The sequence below is a fragment of the Boleophthalmus pectinirostris genome, unplaced genomic scaffold, assembly GCF_026225935.1.
Source record: "Boleophthalmus pectinirostris isolate CB_2022bp ecotype Guang Dong unplaced genomic scaffold, ASM2622593v1 HiC_scaffold_18, whole genome shotgun sequence".
Taxonomy (NCBI): domain Eukaryota; kingdom Metazoa; phylum Chordata; class Actinopteri; order Gobiiformes; family Gobiidae; genus Boleophthalmus; species Boleophthalmus pectinirostris.
In genome coordinates this window covers 10,143,655-10,165,477 of record NW_026571133.1, presented here as the reverse complement: position 1 = coordinate 10,165,477, position 21,823 = coordinate 10,143,655, and the positions used below count along the sequence as shown (strand labels likewise).

The window sequence follows — 21,823 nt, the reverse complement described above, 5'->3', positions numbered from 1 at the left end:
TTAACATTTAAACATTTCTAATGAGATCGGAGGGCCTGTCTGTGTTTTTGTAGCTTGTTCCAATCTGGGGTGCAGGAGGAGAGCGCAGCAGCAGATCAGGCGCAGCATTCTGTCTGTTTTTGTGCTTTGTTTTTATTTTTGTGAGCACAGAAAATCTTATGTGTCAGAACTGTAAATTGCAGACGTACATGCAGATTGTGACAAGTAGGTCTGCAATATACAGAAGAAGGCGACCCTAAAAAAATCTGAGAGTCATGACCCAGTCTTTGGGAAACAATGCAGTAGAGAATGGAAATTTCAGGTCTGAAATGATCCAAACAATTCTAGTGAAGGTGTATGGAGTTTAAAAACACAGTGGAGCACTTTTTGTCTTACCACATGACATCAAAATTTGGAACAGAGCATTTTGGGCCTTTCAGATGTAGACAGACTAATAATAAAGAGTTACTCAAACATGTGTGAATGAAACAAAACACAACTCCAAGTATGTTTTTAAGGAGGTAACAACATTATAACATGGCTCAAAGCTCACAAGAATACATTTTGTGTAATATAGGATCTTTAAATATGTGTGCATGAAAAAAAACACACAACTCCAGGTATGTTTGTAATAAGGAAACATTATAACACACTGTAGATCAGAAAATAATGCAATATGAGCCCTTTAAATCAAATAAACCTGCTTGAAGACTTACCTATAGTAGTTTGGCTTGAAGGGGCCGTTCTTGTTCAGACCCAGATACTTTGCCTGTTCGTCGCTGAGTTCTGTCAGATGTGCGTCGAATGTGGGGAGGTGGAGGCTGGCCACATACTCGTCTGTAGAAGAGGGAGACATGGTTTAAGATTCAGGAAACGGCTAAAGATAATTAATCATTAAAATGAATGGAGCCGAGGCGCTGAGGGCTGCACCACTGCCGCTATATGTTTATATTATTTATGCTGCATGTTTTCCAAGAATCATTATGTTCCTTCTACACAATGTTATTTCTATGGCTAAAAGCATTCATAAGAAATACATTATGACTAAACACTGCAGGCAGGATTAGTATTCTCAGAACTGCATATTATTATATATTTTGAAAGATTTTGAAAAACGTGTTTATTCAAAGGAAATCAAAGGAACGTTATGTTTTTCTTTAGTTGACTCTAGTTCTTTTTGCCTGATTCATCAGCTGGTTTCACTTCGTAGAAACTGTCTGACCTTGCAGCGTTAAAATTCGTTCGCTTGGAGGTAGGCGGGTACATTTTTTCATTTAACCAATCACTGCTATTTGGTCGAGACGTATGTAATGCGCCGCTAATGGGGCTAACTGATATATAAAGCTTCTCCCAAATCCCGTAGGAAGAAGGTCAATAACGTCTTTCCCCTTGATAAAATTCACCAAACATTCTCTTTGTTCTGGCTTTAAATCCTCAATCTCGGGAATTGTTGCCAACACAGAATGTATAGCTCTTCTCTGATTGGCTGGTGCCTGAACTCACACTTCCGGGGTTTTTGTGAACCGTCTAGTGTATTCTGATTCCTGACCTAGTCGCTGGAGAGAAATGAAGTTGAGTGGAGGAACTAGGTGGTGCCAGCCTGGCTATTGTTCTTTCCCATAACTTTTAATATTCAAACAGTGAAACATACAGGACTACATTCATACCAGACTCCCTACAGCTGTACAACAACTCACCCTTATGTAACAGATAATACTCCCTACAACTGTACAACGACTCACCCTATGTCTGGTCAGTCATCATATCTTTGCACTGTTTCTCCTTACGAAATCTTGTATAAAACTGAGAGATACTTATATTACTGTATTTTTGTTGTTTTGTTCTATTGTTCTTCGTCGGTTTCTTACACTCTTATTATTTTTCTTTGCAAACGCGATTTTGAAGGCCTGAACGTCGACGAAAAGTCTCCAAACTGGGTATCAGATTGACCGGTCTGGTGAAAAATTTTATAAAATGGGCATCGTGACAATGCCCAAAGTGACCCCACTCAGCAGCGCCCCTGTTTTGACTTGCGTGTTTGTAAAAAGCTTCAAGTCCCTGGTGTTTGGTCCAAATGAGCTCAGATTTGACATGTCACATCTACAGACATAAATTCACAAAAGATATCAGCAGTTTTTGGGATACTCCTTATCATTTGCCCGTAGCACGCCGGCGTCATTGGCCTTGAGAGCTCAAACTCAAATCACAATTGCGTGATTCGGGTCTGAATGTAATGAAATATGAAATCTAATAAAAGTGAACACTATAGCGCCCCCTAGCACAGACATGAAACATCAACATTATTGGATTAGTACCAAATTTGGGGATTAAATTCTATGCATGATTACGAGCAAAAAAGTTTATTATGGACGTGGAGCTGAGTTGTAACACAATTTTTTGGTAATTATAGTATTTTTTATGGCTTTTGTTGACTTGCTTATTTATTTTTTATGCATTATTTTATTTAACGTGTTCCTTTATATTGTGCCTACTCTGTACAGCGCTTTGGAGACTTAAAATGTTATACAAATAAAGGTGTACTGGACTGGATAATAGAAATGGCAATGGCAATCCTTCTCCATGTCTTTCCTTTGCTTCGTTCTTTTAAAGTGAGCATCTGCAGCCTCCTCTGACAGTCTGACCTATATTCATCCTCTTTCTATCTCCTCCAGTGTGCGCTTTTTGACCCCATAGGAGCAGCACAAACTCGAGAGAGAAAAGGGGAATATGGCAGGATCACATACGCTGTTACTTCACATATGACTACCATTACCACACACACACACACACACACACACACACACACAGAGAAACCATTCAAGTGTGAAGATGTGCTCCTCGGACTTTCCAACCCGCATCAGATGAGACGCCGCATTCTAGAGAAATAAATGCATTTGGGCCCTCAGGCTTTTCAGATGGAGCTAAAACACTGTTATAATGGCTTCCTGCTCAGTTCTTTACCAGCGGAGGATCAGACAGGCACCAGATTGGGTAATTTATCATAACTGGTGTCAGATTCCTTCCTTTTCATTTCGTATTAGATTTCATCGAGAGTTTTCATTGCTGAGAATCTCCGTGAAGAGTCAAAGTATCAAATTAAATTAAGGTAACAGTTATGGGATTTTTTTTCTCTAATTATTTTCTCTCTATTGATTCACAACATTAGTAAACCACCTGTGCAATTTATTTATTATTCTACTATTTTAATGTATTATTTATTTATTTAGACGCAAATAACATAAATATGCTTAGAGGACCTTTACCTGATTTTTTTTAGTATTTGAGCAAAATTTGTCTTGCCCCATTACATATATATTGTATAATCAGCTCTTGAGCTCAAATTCTAATTATAAAGCAGTTTAATGATCGATTATCAGGAATTACCCATTAGAATCCTGGTTGTTGTTAGCGTTACCATCAAAGCAACACTCCTCACTGGTCTTTAGGAGTTGTGAAAAGCATAAGTAAACTATTTGCAGTGAATAATTACGATGATCTGAATACACACAAGTGAGGAATAATGTTTTTCATGTTTTAGGGGACCGTAAAAATCTTTAAATTTTTTGTAAAGTGTCTAGGAAGGCACTGATAAATAGAATAATTTAAATAATAGAATAATTTATTTCAAAAGACAATTAAAACAAACATTGATTTGTAATGCTATTTAATATTTGGACTACTGAAAGTCATCTTGTCTGTTCATGACTGTTGTGATAAAATCATGTTTATAAGGGAGGTGATCTCATTATGAACATGGTTTAGTCCTGATTTTGTCTTATTGGTACTTGGAAAACCCACAAATTCATGAAGTGGTACTTTATGTGAAAAAGTTGGCAACCACAGTTCAGTTCAGTTCCGTAGTCCTGGTTCGGACGTGGGTCGGACGTGGGTCGGACGTGGGTCGGACGTGGGTCGGACGTGGGTCGGACGTGGGTCGGACGTGGGTCAGTCCTGGTCAGTCCTGGGTCAGTCCTGGGTCAGTCCTGGGTCAGTCCTGGTTTCATTCACATTGGTGAGCAAATTTACTTTACTGTGGATATTTAAGCCTTTAGCCCAAAATATTTCCCAATTTTTAGTTTCTCTTACCCATCTTCTTGGGGAGCAGGTACACGTCCTGTTTGTAGCGACCCTCGGGGGCATTGTAGAGTTCTATCAGAGCCAGAGCCTGCAACAAGAGGCAAAGAAAATTGATTATAGAATGAGACTCCAAAACAGGACCAATTTCAGTCATTTTAGTTTATTTTAGTTCAGTAGAAAGAATCATTTTCAGTTGTACTTCAAAAGCACTAGTACCTGAGTGGTGGCGGTGATGGAGAGCACAAATGTTGGCACAGTGGAACAGCTGAGGTTCAACAGTCGACCCTGAAAAATGGAAAAATTAAAAAAATTTAAACATTTTAATGAGAAATGCAAATCCGACTTTTACACTTCTCATAATGTGGAGACAGGTTAATTTTGAACTGTTTGCAGTGGTCCAAGTTCATTCTTCAATATCAGCAGTTAATATTATTTCAATTCTTCACTGCAGTAAGTTTCCAAGTATAGTCTAGCCCTTTTTTGGGTTTGTAAAAGATCACATGCTTTATAACTAGATGCTGACAGGACACGGTGGTCTGATTTTGATGGCAAAAGCTGCTTACAATACAACACCACACTTTTTCCTGTTTTTTACTGTTTACTGTTGACCAAACATATTCTAAACTTCTGATTCATGAAAGTGTCCACCTTTGGCAGATATAAAAGCTGAACACACTTGTGGCTCGTTCTTTTTACAACAGAAATAAAAAATTCTTCAGAAAGTTCTTCTCAAGTCTGTTGCACAAGAATAAATAAATGTGTGGCACTTGTAGGTTTCTTAGCTTTCATTCTTCTGTCCAGTTCATCCCAAAACCAACTCGATGGGGTTTAAATCTGGCGATTGTGCTGGACACTCCATGTTTTCAAGTTTACCATCATCTTCTTTTTTCCTAAGGTAGTTTTGGCAGAGCTTGAACTTGTGTTTTGTTATCTCTTATCTTTTTTTTTTAACCTCTGGCTGTTGTGTAGTTACCTTTGTACCATTTCATGCTTTTCATTGGACTTGCACGACTTGAACTGCAATAAATAACTGGAAAAATTAGGCTGTTCTAAAACTTTTGACTAGTAGTGTAATATAAGAAGTAAAATCTGGTACAGGGCCTTTAATGTTCGTCTAGTTACAGTGGTGTTACTTTGATTGCATAGTTTCTGCTCATAATAATTCTTTATTATACATAAACACATTCTTGTTGCATTATACAATATAGTAGCCTTTCTTCTCCCACTAATATGTAAAATACAACACAAAAAGACACCAACTCTATACTAAAATAGGCTGAATTATCTATTGAAGTTTATTCAGTGACAATCTGAAGCAGAAGGCGTTAATTTTGTCCGTCAGGCTGCTCTCATTCTGTCAGTGCTGCTTCATAGTTTAAACAAATAACATCTTTCATGACAATTATATTAAGGTTAAGGCGCACTTTATTTACCATGTGGGACAAGGCTCAATTTAAGCTTGGAGGATTTTGCCTGCTTTGTGCATGCTTTTGGTTATATTATAGTGTAGTGTTTCTCAAACTGTGGTACGTGCTCTGTAAACTACCAAAAAAAGCTACAGAAAAAACTGAAAAGATTGTATTCAGTGATCATATTTAACACACTGGCCACTGAGGAAATCTTTTAGGAATGAGATAAAACAAACATCATATTACATTAAACATGCAGTACCAACATTTAATTTGATTGCACTGATTATTTGTGGAGTTGCAGTACTCACCTCGGCCAACAGGACTATCCTCTTGCCGTCGGGCCAAATCACATGGTCCACCTGTGAGCGCACTCTCTCCCAGGTCAGCTCTGGGGTCCGGAGGCTGGCCTGTGGGAACAACGACACTATTTACAAATGATTTTCCTAGAAATTTACATATTCATTCAACACAACAAACAGCATATAATCAATCATTTTGAGAAGATACAGCGTAAATATAAGATTTTATTATTCAACTAAAACTAAACTATCAATAAGTAGATTTATTTACTGCATCTTCTGTGTTATAATGTGCACTGTAATCTAAAATCCTCTCTGTAAGATATTATCACAATGTGCATCTCACGGTACGACATTTATTGCAATATTTTGGAGAGGTTGATATAATTGTAGATAGGACACTTTTTTGCTTTTAAAATACCTTGAAGTTTTTGGTTTGAATTATTTCTGTCATAATCCCAATAATTCAAGTAAAAACATATCTCTTCATGTCGTCTGTGCTGAAATGAATCATGGGATATGTAGTTCTCGATGCTTATTAGCTATTGGTACAATAAAACAACGCATTTAAGCAAAAGATTTTGTAACTTGATTTATTGTGAAAGCCCACGGTATTATTGTGGGACTTTTGGCAATACAATATCATGATATTTCGGTTATTGTGACATCCCTACTTGGAATATTAATGTCACATCATTTTTGGGACGATTTATGTTCTCAAACTAGTATTGAAAAGAGACAGTAGATTAGGTACTTTAGTGTGTGCATAGTGATAAATTAAAAATAAAACCATTATAATTCTGTGCTGAAAATTACATTAAGCTGTATAACATGTTGACGGCAGTTCACAATAGAACTAAAAGGGATTTATCAGTGAATTTTATGTTAATTATTCACTAGTTGGTCGTTTTATTTTTGTTTTGCCAATGTGTTGTCAAAATCCATGTCAAGCACTATGCATTTTTTTTTCTATTTGCAATTACCTGGCTGTCTAGTTTGATGATTTATTAACATATTTTTTTTTTTGGCAACGGTACTTTTTACTCCCCGGCTGAAAATTGCAGCCGCAGAACACTATAACCGAGGGTCAGGTTTTAATCACAGTGAATCTCCTTTTGACAGGCTCATATTATAATATAAATCACTCACATTCACGCCAGTTACCATGACAACGCAACAGAATCTCGGTGAAGGTCGGACAAAGGCAGAGAACAGTCAATTTTCACCTGTCACTGAATCCACCTTTTTAATTAAGCCAATGTAACGAATGTTCCACGGTAATTATTAACATGTCCATACATTCAGACAGAAAGGTGACACCATCTGTACATAAAGTCTATATATAAAGTGTTTACAGAGTTTAATTAAAAACTGGGACTAAGGTGATGAAGGAGATTCTTATTTGTACAATTTTTATTTCTTTTATTTTTTTTGCCACTTATTCATACAACCTTAAAGGCTCTATATTATAATGTTGTTTCCTCATCACAAACAGACTTGGAGTTTTGTTTTGTTTCATTCACACGTGTTTAACTCTCAAACCCTGCATATTTAGGCTCAGTTCTTCTCACAAACAGGTAACACTCTGGTCCACCTTATGATGTCATGTGGTAATGCAAGAAGTGCTTGACTGTGTTTTTAACTCCATAACTCCATCCACACCTTAACGAGAATCATTTGGATAATTTCACATCTGGAATTTCCAAATTTCCACTGACGTAAAGGTAAAAGGAGATGTTAACTAGAAAACTACCACACTACATGACATCCAGAGTATCCCCAGATTTGAGTACCCCAAATTTAAGACCTTTTTAAGACCACGTAAATGAAAATTAAGACCAACATCACACCCACTATGCGGGCGAAAAACACCAGATCCAATTCTAATAATGACCAACCAACTACCAGTACTATATCTAGAATCTAAGAGCCACTGTGGATTAAATCTACACTTCCCCAGAATCCATCCAACGTCCTTCCTCCACTGTACTGATTGTTTACTCATTACCATCAGCGCCAGAAACCAAAGTATTGTTTGTGCATACTCCAAATTAGACGTTCATTCACGTTAGGCGATTTCACGTTGTTGTTTTTTCCCTCCCTCCATTTAACATTGCACTGCAGCCCGGTTGAGTATACAAAAATAGGCTAATGAAATTTAAGACCTTTGAGGAAAACAATAAGACTTGGACAACATAATCTAAGACTTTATAAGGCCTTACTTTAGGAACATGAAATTTAAGACTTAAGATCCCACGAATACCCTGATATCAAGATGGAAAAGAGCATTTTTTGAGCTTGTAAAGAGACCAATATTGCAGGATTACTCCAACATGTGTAAATGAAACAAAACACAACTCCAGGTCTGTTTGATGAGGTAACAACACTATTCCAATATTGTGTCCATTTTGTGTAATATAGGACCTTTAATGTATTGTAAAAGCATTAATTTCCTTGAGAGAAGATAACACAGTGGAGATGTCTAAAAGAGGATGTATTCTGAACAGTTTAAACCCATAATTACTGACCACATCGATCTCAGTGTTGGAGTGTCCCATGTTACAGACGATGCAGCCATTCTTCATCCGGTCCAAGTTCTCCCTCACCACCACATTCTTGTTTCCTTAAATGAAAAACATGACAGTTGAATTTATGTTATTATGATATATTGTGATGAATGAGCTACTGTGTCCAAATAATTTCCGTTATGAATCAAAAGTTTGTCTAAGTCTAAAGGTGGTTATCGCAATAATTATTAGAAAAAACAAGAACAAGCATTAGAAAAAACAAGAATCACATTTAACTGAATATACCAAAAATGCATCTGTAACTTGATAAATTACCAAATAATCTTTTTACATTGTCCCTTTTCAAAAGAAGTGACCAGCCAAGACTACACTTTTTTCCTAGGACCTGGCTGAACGTCATTGATAGGTGGATTACCCAATCAGAGAAATAGCAAACAGGCAAAGCATTACACATTACTAATCTGAGGTAAGAGAAGTTATACATTTCTTTGTATGACACACACATATTTGACAATAAGAATTTATAATGCCTGAAAGAGATGAATGTCTCTGCAACTGATAATATGACTAGAAAAAACAGAAACACAGTCTTTTTAAAAGGGCCCATATTATTATTACTATTTTCTGATCTATGTTTATCTATGTTAATGTTGTTTTCTCAAAAACATCAAAAACACAGAGTGTGTTTGTTTCATTGAAATGTGTTTGAGTGATCCTGCATTATTAGTCTGTCTGCGTCTCCAAAGCTCAAAATGCTTTCTGAAACTCTGAAGTGGTAGTTTAACCTTTTACCTTACCTTTTATCTTTTGTTCAGTAGAAATGGGCAATTCAAAGTCTGAAATCATCCAAATGATTCGAGTGAAAGTGTACCGAGTTCAAAAACACAATTGAGCACGTCCTGTATTACCACATGACATCACAAGGTGGAGCAGTGTGTTTTCTCTTTGGAGAACTCAGCCTAAATATACAGAGTTTGTGTGTTAAACATGAGTGAATGAAACAAACTAAACCCGGTATGTCTTTGATGAGGAAACAACATTATTACATAGATCAGAAAATAGCATAATATGAGCCCTTTAAACTATTACAGCCATAAACTGAGAAGAATAAAAGTAGACTGACCTGTGCATGTGATGACGATGTCCACTTGTCTGATGACTTCATTGAGTTTGACCAGTCTGAATCCATCCATGCTTTAGTTCAAAAAGAAAAAAAGAACAGTTTGTACATTTCTTTCATTGTGGGTGAGAAATTGTGTAAGTAGTTGATAACTGTAGCGCACCAGGCCTGTAAGGCACAGATGGGGTCGATCTCTGTGACGTACACAATGGAGCCCATGGCTTTGAGAGCGGCGCAGCAGCCTTTTCCAACCTGACAGAAGAGACCAGTTTGAACACACAGAAACACTGTACATTTAACACTATGTACCGCCTGATGTAATACTTGATAAGAGCCTAATCTAAATCAGGACTAAATCAGGTCTGAAACAAAACAAGAGCAAAATTTAAAGCAGGGCTAAAGATTTTATTAAATTACACAATATAAACTAAATTACAGTAATGATAAAAGCTGTCACAGTACAGGGCTGGGACATATATCATTAAGTAATAACACTGACTGCGGAGGATCTACAGAGGCTAAAACTCAAATGAAAGCAGTAAAACTTAGGACTGTTATAACTTAAATAGCAGTAAAATGTAAGTTCTCTCTCGCTCCCAACTCTATGATAGGACCACCCATAGATCAGTTTGTGAAGCACCAACTTTACTCTACATACTGTATATATCACATCTTATCAGCTAAACTGGACTTACTTAGCTTTGATGATACAGCTTGGTTATCATGGATACCGTCAAGAGCATTTTTTGGTATATTTTACTAAATGATTTTGTGACAGAGCTAGACTTTTGGTGTCGACTTGTTTATTCCTATTCCCCACCCTTTAACAGAGCACAGTGTTTCCCATAGGTTTTGTTAAGACTATGGTGGCACTAATTATTTTGTTTGTCTCCATGATGTACAGTAAAAAAACAACTGAGTTACAGCAGTCCAGAGTCTTTCTGGACGGGGTGGAACTCAGCCTCGTCAAAGAGTTTAAATACCTGGGACTGACATTGGAGCCGACATTGACATTTAAGAAACACATTAAGCGCCTTACAAAAAAGGTTAATTTTAACTTAGTGAATTTTAGACAGGTAAGATCCTTTACGACTTTAGATGCGGCACAAATGTTTTTACACTCCATGATTCTGTCTCATATAGAGTATTGCATAACCACATGGTCACTCACTGCTGGCACAAAACTCAAACCAGTTCAATCACTTTTTAAAAAAGCTGTAAAAATACTGGACAAGAAACCATTCTCAGTTCACCAGTGCACTATTTTAGATAAGTACAACTTGCTTAGTTTTAATAATTTTGTTCATTTTAAATATGGATGTTTTATATATAAAGTTTTGTATGGATTTGCTCCGCCTCCGTTATAGGATTTCTTTAAAACAAAGACTGTCAGCGGGATGGGAACAAGGGCCACAGCCCGGGGGAACTGTGAGCCCCACACAGACACACCACATTTGGACAAAGTGTGCGCTCAGTCACAGGCACTAATTTCTGGAACAGTTTCCCATTATCAATAAGAGAAACTCCAACACTGGCCACTTTCAAATCACACATGAAACAGTGGCTAAAGGAAAACCAGACTTGTGACAACTTTTTAGTGCATAACTGTCGCTTGTCACTTGTAACAGTTTTTTTACTGTTAAATTCGTGGTGTCACCTGCCTAGGGACTAAATCAAAAAAATTTAATTATTTAATCTCATTCAATTTGTAGGGGATAAATGTCACTTACTGCCTATATTTAATCTTTAATCAGTCATCTTTGAACAGTGTAGTCTCTTTTGAAAGTTTATGATAAAACAAGTCTTATATTGTTATGCCAACACTGTAGTTCAGGTTGTTTTTAGATCATGGGGGGCCACCATAGTCTCTTGTATGTATTGGAAACGCGGTTGCATATGCATTTCCTTTTGATTTGAAAAGTATCATACAAGACCTACCTCTCCGTATCCACACACCACCACCTGCTTTCCTCCAAACATGACATCAGTGGTTCTCTTGAGGCTGGAAAAAAACAAAACAAAAAAAAACCATTGTTAATTTATTTACTCATACTCCATCACTGACTCATTAGCAGGTTTGTAAGTGCCCTGAAACGTTAACTGTACCAGAGAAACATGTGTGATTCACGTTTTAATGAGGACTCAGAGGACTGACTCACCCGTCCAGGATAGACTCCCTACAGCAGTATAGATTATCAAACTTCTGCTTCGTCACAGAGTCGTTCACATTCATGGCTGGAACACACAGCTTCCCCGCTTTGGACAACTGGTACAACCTACAAACACAATAAGAGGTCCAATATTATTTAATTATTAAATAATTCAAGCTCACTTATTATTGTATCTATTTGAACAACAGTTAGAAAACACACAATAACACATCGGTTCAGAATAATGATTACAAAAAAGGGATAGAATATGATACACTATGCAGTCCATGATGGTCAAAAGGAGTAGGAGGAGGTTTTAAAGGCCCTATATTATTACACATAATTGAGTTTTGTGAGCTGTAAGCCTAAAAACATACCTAGATCTAGTTGTGTTTTGTTTCATTCACAAATGTTTGAGTAACCCTTTATTGTCTATATCTGTCTATATCGGGGGTCGAACTCAAATTCAGAGAGGGCCACAATTAAAATCTGGGACTAAGTCGTAGGCCAAACTAAATATTTATTTATTTCGAGATATGTAATGTTAAACTTTTTCTTATTAAAATGATTTTTTAATAATAGTTTTGCTTAAACAATGAATCTGGAACAAGTTGTCTGGATGAATCCAGACTCATCGCTGTACCAGAGAAATATCCGTCTGGATTTTCAGGCAACGGAACAAGCATAATATAAAATAATAACAAAATTTAAAAAAATACAGTCTCTATAACCTATCTGTAACTGGCGGGCCAGCTCTAATACAGATTTGATATGATCATGGGGGCAAATATAATTATATCATGAGCCAAATTTGGCCCCTAGGCCTGAGTTTGACATGTCTGGTCTATACCTTCTATATCTTTTTGTTTAGTAAAAAGGGGAATCTTCAGGGCTGAAATCATTAAAATGATTCTAGTGAAACGGTATGGAGTTTAAAAACACAGTGGAGCACTTCCTGTATTACCGTGTGACATCACAAGGTGGAACAAAGTGTTTGAGAGAAGCACAAAACCTAAATATGTAGGATTTGTGTGTTAAACATGTGTAAATGAAACAAAACACGACTCCAGGTCTGTTTTTGATGAGGACACAACATTATAACAAATCAGAAAACAGAGTAATATGGAGCCTTTAACTTCAAGTTCACTTGATTAATTTCTCAGGGTCCATAACAGTGGAACAAAAATTCACAATGTTCATTTTGTTATTTTGAAATATTATTTTCAAATTGACAGAAAGAAAACATGGTTGTGGTGCAATCATTTATCCACGTAGATATTGGCAGCTAGTAACTGCAGACAACTACACTGACCACTCTTTGCCACTAGAGGGAGCAGTTGCCACATAAACCGCATAGCCGCAACATGCTGCTCTTGTATAACATCACTTTCAATGTGATTATAGCTTTATTATATAAGGGCAAAGCTACTCTTTAATTTGAAATGCTGATGAAACCCATATAATTACTGAGAAAAAAGAAGAATTACGAACAGAAGAGAATTAAATTATAGAGTATTTAGAGTTTTACCTGTGCACCCCGGTAACACTCTCCTCTACGATGCCCTTGATCTTTTTGAACATATTTGGATATTTCTTGTAGATCCAGTGAGTGAGATCTCCTCCATCATCCAAGATCTTAACAAAAGAGAAAAACAGGGGGCGCAATGTCAAATGAGGTCAAAATGGGAGATAAGAGGCGGACATGACACAGTATTAAGATAAACAGCACATTACCCAATACCTTTATAAAGGACCATAAACCATACAATTCTGAGTATAATGTACTGCGTTGGTGCAATAATATAAGCAATGATTCATGTGTTTTCCACTGTCTTCATTTCAAGACAATAAGGGCAGGTTTTGCTTTTTGTGTTCATAGAAGTGTTGTCACAATACTAAAATCTACTATATTTAAACTATTTCAAACCTATAATTCCACAATGATAATAAAAACACTCTTTAGACAATGTAATGTGATTTTCAACATTAAATCGTAATACTATCTTTTATATAATCTGGTTTTATGTCTGTGTAATCCCGCAGTTGTACATGTAGGTTCCTTAGTGGCGTATAATATCTGATTTTTAATACTTTCAACAGCTTTAGTTCACAGTAGGGTTTTAAGTAACAATTATTTTGATAATTGATTAATCCGGTGAATATTTTCTTTGATTAATTGTTTATCTTTATCTGGGGTCGCTTGAGGACATCTTCATTGAATTTACATATTTCCTTTGTACTTTTGATGCGACTACTGCTTCGTCTTAGCCATAAAAAACACCTTTTGTGAATCTGTTAATATTTCAGATAACAATTATTTCAAATTTTGATTAGTAGATTAACTTGTTTCAGTCATAGTTCACCTATATGTTAAGACAGCAGTTCACAACTTTTTTCCTACGAACAATACCCCCCTAACTTGTGTAATGGAGATCTGAAGCTACATATGCAGGCACTTACTTGTATTTGATCAATTATTATTATTGTTGTTTTTCTTGTTTTAAAAGGGTCCATATTAAGCTATTTTCTGATCTGCTGTAACACGGTTTTCTCATAAAAAACATACACAGAGCTGTGTTGTTTTATTCACATGTTTAACAAACAAATCCTGCATATTTAGGCTGAGTTCTGCTTCATACAGAAAACACTCTGCATCTAGTGTTTTTAAACTCCATACACCTTCAATTACAAATCGCTACTAAGATAAAGGTAAAAGGAGCTGTTAACTTGAAAATCACCACTTCATGACATCACACGGTGGAACAGAACATTGAACTTTGGAGATGTAGACAAACTAATAATAAAAAGTTACTCAAACATGTGTGAATGAAACAAAACACTGGGTATGTTTTTGCGGAGGTAACAACATTCTAACATGACTTAAAGCTCTTTTCTTGAAATATAGGACATTTAATGATACTAATGTCCAAATCATCCTACAAAAACATTCCTAATTTCAAATGCTGCTCAATTTAGCTTTCTTTTTAAATCCATAATCATTTGAAGTACCATCTGTTAAGTGCTGCCAGTACTGCTGATTGGCCAACACTGTGCTCAGGTACATGATTTTCTCCTCAAAAAGGAACATTTGTCCTCTCAAATTTTCAACCGGTGCCAAACCGAGAGGACAAACAACAATACAGTACCCAGGTAAGTCTATCCGTGGGTTTCAGAATGAGGAAAAATTAGGACAGCTGTCGTACTGATTAATAATTTCAAACCAACTATAATATCTTCTGAAAAGGAAAAAGTCCTCAAAAGCACCAGTGCTTCTAACCAATAAACATGCAATCACAATCTGCTAGGGGTTTAACGGTGCATGTATTCATGCTGAGCTGTTTCAGTATGGGACTTTCGGTTTGGTGCAAGGCTGTGCATCAGTGAGTTCGTGCAATTTGTGTGTGTTTACATTCCGCCACAACATGTGCAGCTACATGAAAGGCTCGGCTCTTTAATATTCATGAGGGAACTCGTCCGTGATTGGGGTGGCAGTATTTCCTGCGGCGCTTTATAGTTAGGGTGACCACCTTGACAACAATTGCTCCCCGTTTTCACTACTTCCCTCCAAACCACGTGAATCCTTGCAAAACTACGGTCGTCGTGTCTCGGTCCTTACTTTTGCTTTTTTCAAAAATAATGCATATAACCAGAATCTGAAACCTACAAATGTATACTTAGTTTCAAAAATAAAGCTTATATTTTCAGTTTTCACACTATCAGGGTGTATTTAGACTCAGGACTGTATTGAGAGTGTGCAGGTCTCACCATGTTGGGCTGCCAGCCTTCGACGTTGACGCAGCGATCAATGCACCACCAGAAGTCATCCTCTGACTCACCCTTCCACGCAAAGACACTGAAACCTAAAAAAAAAAAAAGGATAGAAGATTTATTTAGCAAACCCACAGTGGAAGATATAAAAATAGGTAAGAGTGTTAAATATGATCTGAATGACTCATTTGGTTGTAGAGCTGCACACCATAAGAAATGTGATAATGTAGGACACTGGGATGACATGATTTGGGATGGTTTAATACAATACTTTAAAATATTAAGAAAACATCACTGGATTTATTTGTCAAAATGGTCACTTGAAGCCTACACTCCTGTCAACTAAAGTCTGAACGATTAGAGGAAAAAAATGGAATGGTGATTTTTCTGGCAAGCATTGCAATTGTGATTACCGTATTTTTCGGACTATAAGTCGCACTTTTTTCATGGTTTGGGTGGTTCTGTGACTTATACTCCGGTGCAACTTATATATAAAAATGTTCACACTGACAAACACGAGAGGGCACTCTAGGCTTGTGTGCCAGTATCTGCTACTCCTATTACTCCTGTACCTACTGCGCATGTCTCCTGCAGAAAGAGCCTCTGTCCTGCTGCAAGTAGTGATATTCAGCCGAAAACAGTAATCAAGCAGCAGAAATAAAATTTGAAGTGAGCGAGAAACTTGTGAGAGACTGGCGGAAAGCGGGATGGAGAAAACAGCTTCACGGCAACCGGGCAGGTGTGCCATCCAACTTTCCTGGAAATCAATGAATGGATCAACAAAGCCTGGACTTCAATGACAACCAAAACCATCCTGTCGGGATTCAGAAAGGCCAGAATAATTCTAACTGGAACTGATGCCGAGTCTGACAACAGAAGAGGAAGCAGCGCTCCGTTTACCTCATGGATCTATAGTTTACCTCTGGAGGTTTCAAGATGAAAGGTAAAATTCAAATTGAAAAGATTAAAATGTTCATATTAACTTGCTCTACATGATCCTGGTGTTTTGTCCCTAAATAACTTTCTAATATGGAATTGGCTCCAAATTGGCTCATGTAACAGATAGCCTCGAAGAGCTTCATTTTACTTTACTGCTTCGTCAATCTGTTGCAAAACATTATTGAGGAGAGTCCATTTTCTTTTGGGTTCTCTATGTAAAAAGTCATGTGTTTAATGTATTCCTCCCTCTGTAGCTGAGGAGAGGGGCAGGTGTCTCACAGCAGAAGCCTCACCTCCCTCGGCCAGAGCAGCTGCCACTTCGTTCTGAGTGGAGTAAATGTTACAGGCGGCCCACCGGCACTGAGCCCCCAGAGCGGACAGAGTCTCCATCAGGACCTAAGGAGAAAAGACGATAGATAACAGCACTGGAATAAGATGCATTTATTTATTTTTACACTGGATTTGTTGATTTACTACTTGAAATGTTGTATTTCAGCTAATCTCATTTCATATTCTGCAGCTAAAACATCTAGTTAAATTAAGATGGTAAACTTACACAAACTTGGACACGGTAGCTCAAACATCACAATATAATATAATAGCAAAGAAGAAAAATATAAATGGTAATAATAAATTCTAAGTAAGTAGCAAAAATAGCAAATTTTAGCATAACATTTTTGCATCATTATAGTTTTAGGTCATTGGTAAACATCTGTACTTTATATAACCAAGAAATTTGACTTAAAGATGCACTGTGTAACTTTTCAGATGGATGACCATCAATCCGCTTTGATGTCTTTGATTTGCCTGGAAGGTTCCACATTATGACATTGAAATGGAAATATCACTAGGCCAAGTTTACGTCAAGTTAAGTTCGATCTGTCAAGACAAGACCTGCTCACAGTAACAAGGCATATTTTCAATGTAATTCTGAGGAATAAAACTTGTGTAATTAACAAAACAGATTAGATTCGAACATTCCAGGAAAAGCAGTAACATCTCAGTCAAGCGTGTGGCTCAATCTCCACCAGAAAAGTTACCCTTAAAGGTGCATTCTGTAACTTTTCTGGTGGAACGTTCCACACTTTGGCAATAAACATGCTCATCTTGTTTTTTTCCAATACAGGTCTATTTATTGCTCAAAAATACTTTACATTTTACTGAGCACGCATGCCTTTCCACAGATCTGACTTGTGCAGGGTACAACATTAAATATTAAAATAAAATTCCGCTCCCATCTCAGAAATAAAGTCTCTCTGAACAGATGCGTAAATGCTGTTTTGGCTATCGCACTTACAGCTGTCTGTGCAGTGATGTGGGTGCAGCCGACCACTTTGGCACCGGCCAGAGGCTTCTCCCCCTGAGCCCTCTTCCTCAGAGCCATCAGCGCTGGCATCTCTGAAGAAGACGAGAAGAAATCATTAACAGAATGAGAAAACACATATATGAAAAAGCGTAGATGATAAAATAACTGATTGGCAATTGCTTAAAGAGGAAAAGTAGGACACGTCTGCACTAAATCTCGGTAGTTACCTCTGATAAGCTACATTAGGCCAATTTGTGTGCCGTCTTTTCACAGGTGTAAAAAGTGAAAATCCAAACCTTGCTCCGCGATCTCGATCTCACGGCGTCCAAACTCAGCCTGTTTGATATTTTTGATGCAGAAGTCTCCGTTTCCCTTTGAGTTTTTCTGCTGTTTATCCCGAGGAGACGTCTCATCATCAGAGCTGTCTGTGTACGAGGCCGCTGTAAGAACAGAAGCAGGAGGCAGTGGTCAGGGATTGGGGTAAACAATGATAATAAAAACACACTCAAATTTAAAGGTCCTCTATACACAAAAATGACTCTTGTGAGCTTTAAGCCATGTTATAATACTGTTACCTCCACAAAAACATACCTGGAGTTGTGTTTTGTTTTCATTCACACATATTTGAGTAACCGTTTATTATTAGTCTACCTACATCTCCAAATGCTCTGTTCCACCTTGTGATGTCATGTAGTTGTACTTGTCAAATAACTGCTACCTTTCACCATATGTTCAACAGAGATTGGCAATTCCATTGCTGAAATTATCCAAATGATTCTAGTGAAGGTGGATGGAATTTAAAAACACCCAGTGGCGAATTTCCAGTATTACCACATCACGGTAGAAGAGCAACAGAGCGTTTTCTGTCTGAGAGAAGAACCTAAATATGCCTAAATATGCAGGGGTTGTGTGTTAAATATGTATGAATGAAACAAAACACAACTCCAGGTTATGCCAGATGAGGAAAACATTATAACATAAATCAGAAAACAGTGTAATACGGTCCTCTGCCGTAAACACATGTGGTTTGGATCAAGCTTTGGAGAAAGAAATTTAATACTTGTTTTGGGTTAAAATGTTCTGATTACAAGTCTGTATTGTTTATGTTCAGAAAAGGGCACATTGCCAAGCCCGATATTCATTTGAACTTTTCTTTTCAAAAGCGGTACAGCTAATGCAAATGTGGTATTGTGCGGGCCTTGACATGAGATTTAATTGTGAATAATATTGTTGCACGAGGAAACGTATGAGCTCATTGTTTTTGTTTTTGCCAACACTGTTAAACAAAGCGCTTTACATTGCATTACATTACTAATTCAACATAGCTTTGGCCCACAGTTGGCGCGGGGAAGACTGGCTGAAACATGAGTGCCAAAAGCCCATCTGCTCCATCGGTCACTCTGACCTCTACCAACGAATCACCAATATCCAGCAGGTAAGTTATGTTGCCAAGGACACAAAAGTAAAAATGAGCTAGAGTGGAATTTAATATTTTAAATGTGCAAAATAACACACTTTCTCATAGTAAAAGTAGAACTGACTTTATATTTCCAGGTCCCATACAAGGCTATTTTCTGATCCAAGTTATAATATTTCCTCATCACAAACATACCTGCAGTTTTGTTTTGTTTTCACATTCACATTCACACATTTAAGACGCAAACCCTGCATATTTAGTTCTTCTCTCAAACTGAAAACACTCTGTTCCACATTGTGATGTCATGTGGTGATACAGGAAGTGCTCCACTGTGTTTTTAAACTACATATACTTTCACTAGCATCATGTGGATGATTTCAGCCCTGGAATTGCCAATCTCTACTGAACTAAAGGCAAATGGTAGCTGTTAACTTAAAAACTACCACTTCATGTTGGTGGGTGAAGTGTCTTGCTTAAAGACACAACAGTTCTGTTTGTTTTGTTTTTTTGCCCTGGCATCCCACGGTGGTACCTAATTTTCCCAGAGGTCTCTCATCCACGTACTAACCAGGTCCAGCTTTATTAGCTTTGACAAGGACTTTTTTTTTTTTTTTTTTTTTTTTTTTTTTTTTTTTTTTAAATGGTACTTCACAAATAGAAGCCTTTGCTAATTGGGTCCATTCAAGTTGCAATTTTGATTTGATTGCAATTAATCTTGTAGCTCTAAGAAACCTCAAGTAAGAGCTGTCCATGCCCATTGCCCATAAACTGTATTTTAATGTGTGTGTATGACTACATGTATATCTGCAACCTGCCTTCTGTCACTACAGGTAATGAGTAAACCCATTGTGCTGTGTGTTACTGGCACCGGTGCAGAGTGGTTCCTGTTGGACTGGACTGACTCAGTACATTCCAGTGATTCGCAGCAGGCTCAAGACTCACGGTTCACTCTCCTCCCACTCATTTACTGACCATAACTCCAGAGAATAATGTGCCCAGACTGGTAACAATACTGCACACCTAAGAACACCCTGTACTCTGGGGAGTGGACTACAATCTAAAAAGGAAATCAAATAAAGCAAGCATGAATCTTTGCCTTAAGAACTTTTAAATTCTCAGGCAGATTAGGTGCAACTCAAACTCAAATTTCAACATGAATGTGGTGTGAGTAATTGGAGATAGGAAAATGCAATGTAGGCCTGTCTTGATTGGTTTATCGTTTAATAAATCGAAGTTGGTATTTGTCAGTATTTATCATGTGTACCATTCCTTGAAAACGTGGGAAGATTTAATAATGTAAGATTTGAGCTGGAGAGTGTAGAAAACATCACTTATACGGCTAGTTATTATTGGTTTATTCTACAATTCATTTTCTGCAGCTGAGGCTTTTTAATGTTAGTGTATTTAAAAAAATGGGTTTACCTGGACTTGCTTTGTATCAGTGCCATAATGTTTCAGTATTATCATTTATTGCAATATTTCTCTTTAGTGATATATCGTAATTTATATCAAAATTTGTTAACGTGAGCACAAAATAAGACCATGCAACTTCTTTTCAGTCTTGAAAACATGAGGAAAAAATTCTTTGTTCAGGTTAAACTGTTTGCAGTGGCTCAAAACTCACATTTCATTGCAATTCCCAAATATCCTTATTATTCACTGCTATACACAACTTTCAGAGATCAGAGCCTTAATGCTAACAGCAACTATCATGCTAATAGAACCCTTCCTGGTCAAGAAGAGTTACACTATAATTGTACAGAGGCAAAACAAAACAGTCTAGTTCACAATTTCAGTTTTATCACAATTCTTTCTCAAGTAGGGCTGGGTATCATTGAGAAGTTGCCGATACGATACATACCTCGATACACAGGCCATGATACGATACATATCTCGATATACTGAGCGATTTTATATGATTCGATACGATATATTTCAAATCGACTCAATACAGTTCAATAAAAAATGGCTAAATCACAAGACTTTGTTAAACCACTTCTTGTGTAAAGTAAATATAAAAACACATCCATTTTAATCCTCAAAACAGTGAAAATGTCAAATGTGTTGCATAAATGAGTTTCCTTCCTCTGAACAAGCAACAAAACTGTAGCACTGTAACAAAATAATATATCAATGCTGTATCATTACATTAAAAAAATACAGTATATAGATATTTTGATATTTATGAACACCGTTTTTCACAAGTGTTTATCATAAATCCTCTCAGGTATCAAAATTTATCTGCCACCTCTTATGGCAGTTCACACTTCACTGTGATTGGTTAATTCCACCTGTCACTCACTGAAGACCTGATGGAGGCTGTCCAGTAGGAGAAGTGGGTGGAGAAACATGTCCAAGTTTGAGAATAGAGTTGAATTAAACTGAAAATCATATAGTCTGATCACAACTTTTTTTTTTACATCATATCGCTCACCTCTAATCTAAAACAAATAAATATACAAATTAATCTAATATAATGCAAATTCTTCTTAAGTATAAGGCAATTCTGACTAGAAATTGCATTGGAGTGAAGATAGGAACCCTCTCAAACAACAGTCCTCAAGTGTTTTCTTTTTTCTTCTCCAACAAATTTAAAGCACAATACAAAAATAAACTAAAATTGATCAAAAACTGTTGATTCAGACAAATAAATCCTACATCGCTGTCCCCTATAGTCAGCAAAGTGAAGATGATGGTGCCGTATACTGACCAAAACAATGCTTAGTGCTGAGGTGTAAACAGACGGCGATAACAGGTGATTGGTAGTGTTCAAATACCTTCGCACTCAGCACGCTTAGCAATGTGTAAATCCCCCTTTAAGGCTTTAA

At 37.0% G+C, this 21,823-nt stretch overlaps 1 protein-coding gene across 2 annotated transcripts in view; it reads right to left on the bottom strand.

The window, feature by feature from the left end:
- ahcyl2b (adenosylhomocysteinase like 2b) overlaps positions 1 to 21,823 on the bottom strand; it is a 79,585-nt gene that overhangs the window by 7,155 nt on the left and 50,607 nt on the right. The window contains exons 3-16 of one of the 2 annotated variants that reach the window (XM_055153388.1): positions 17,875 to 18,018; positions 17,570 to 17,670; positions 16,566 to 16,668; positions 15,331 to 15,425; positions 13,094 to 13,200; positions 11,575 to 11,691; positions 11,354 to 11,417; positions 9,579 to 9,667; positions 9,419 to 9,489; positions 8,296 to 8,390; positions 5,777 to 5,875; positions 4,273 to 4,341; positions 4,066 to 4,144; positions 696 to 816 (exon numbers count right to left, since the gene is read on the bottom strand). In XM_055153388.1, coding sequence (XP_055009363.1) covers positions 696 to 816; positions 4,066 to 4,144; positions 4,273 to 4,341; positions 5,777 to 5,875; positions 8,296 to 8,390; positions 9,419 to 9,489; positions 9,579 to 9,667; positions 11,354 to 11,417; positions 11,575 to 11,691; positions 13,094 to 13,200; positions 15,331 to 15,425; positions 16,566 to 16,668; positions 17,570 to 17,670; positions 17,875 to 18,018 — 1,354 coding nt within the window. Of the gene's footprint in view, positions 1 to 691; positions 817 to 4,065; positions 4,145 to 4,272; positions 4,342 to 5,776; positions 5,876 to 8,295; positions 8,391 to 9,418; positions 9,490 to 9,578; positions 9,668 to 11,353; positions 11,418 to 11,574; positions 11,692 to 13,093; positions 13,201 to 15,330; positions 15,426 to 16,565; positions 16,669 to 17,569; positions 17,671 to 17,874; positions 18,019 to 21,823 lie in introns of those variants that run through there. The other variant, XM_020929951.2, reaches the window with a different exon arrangement.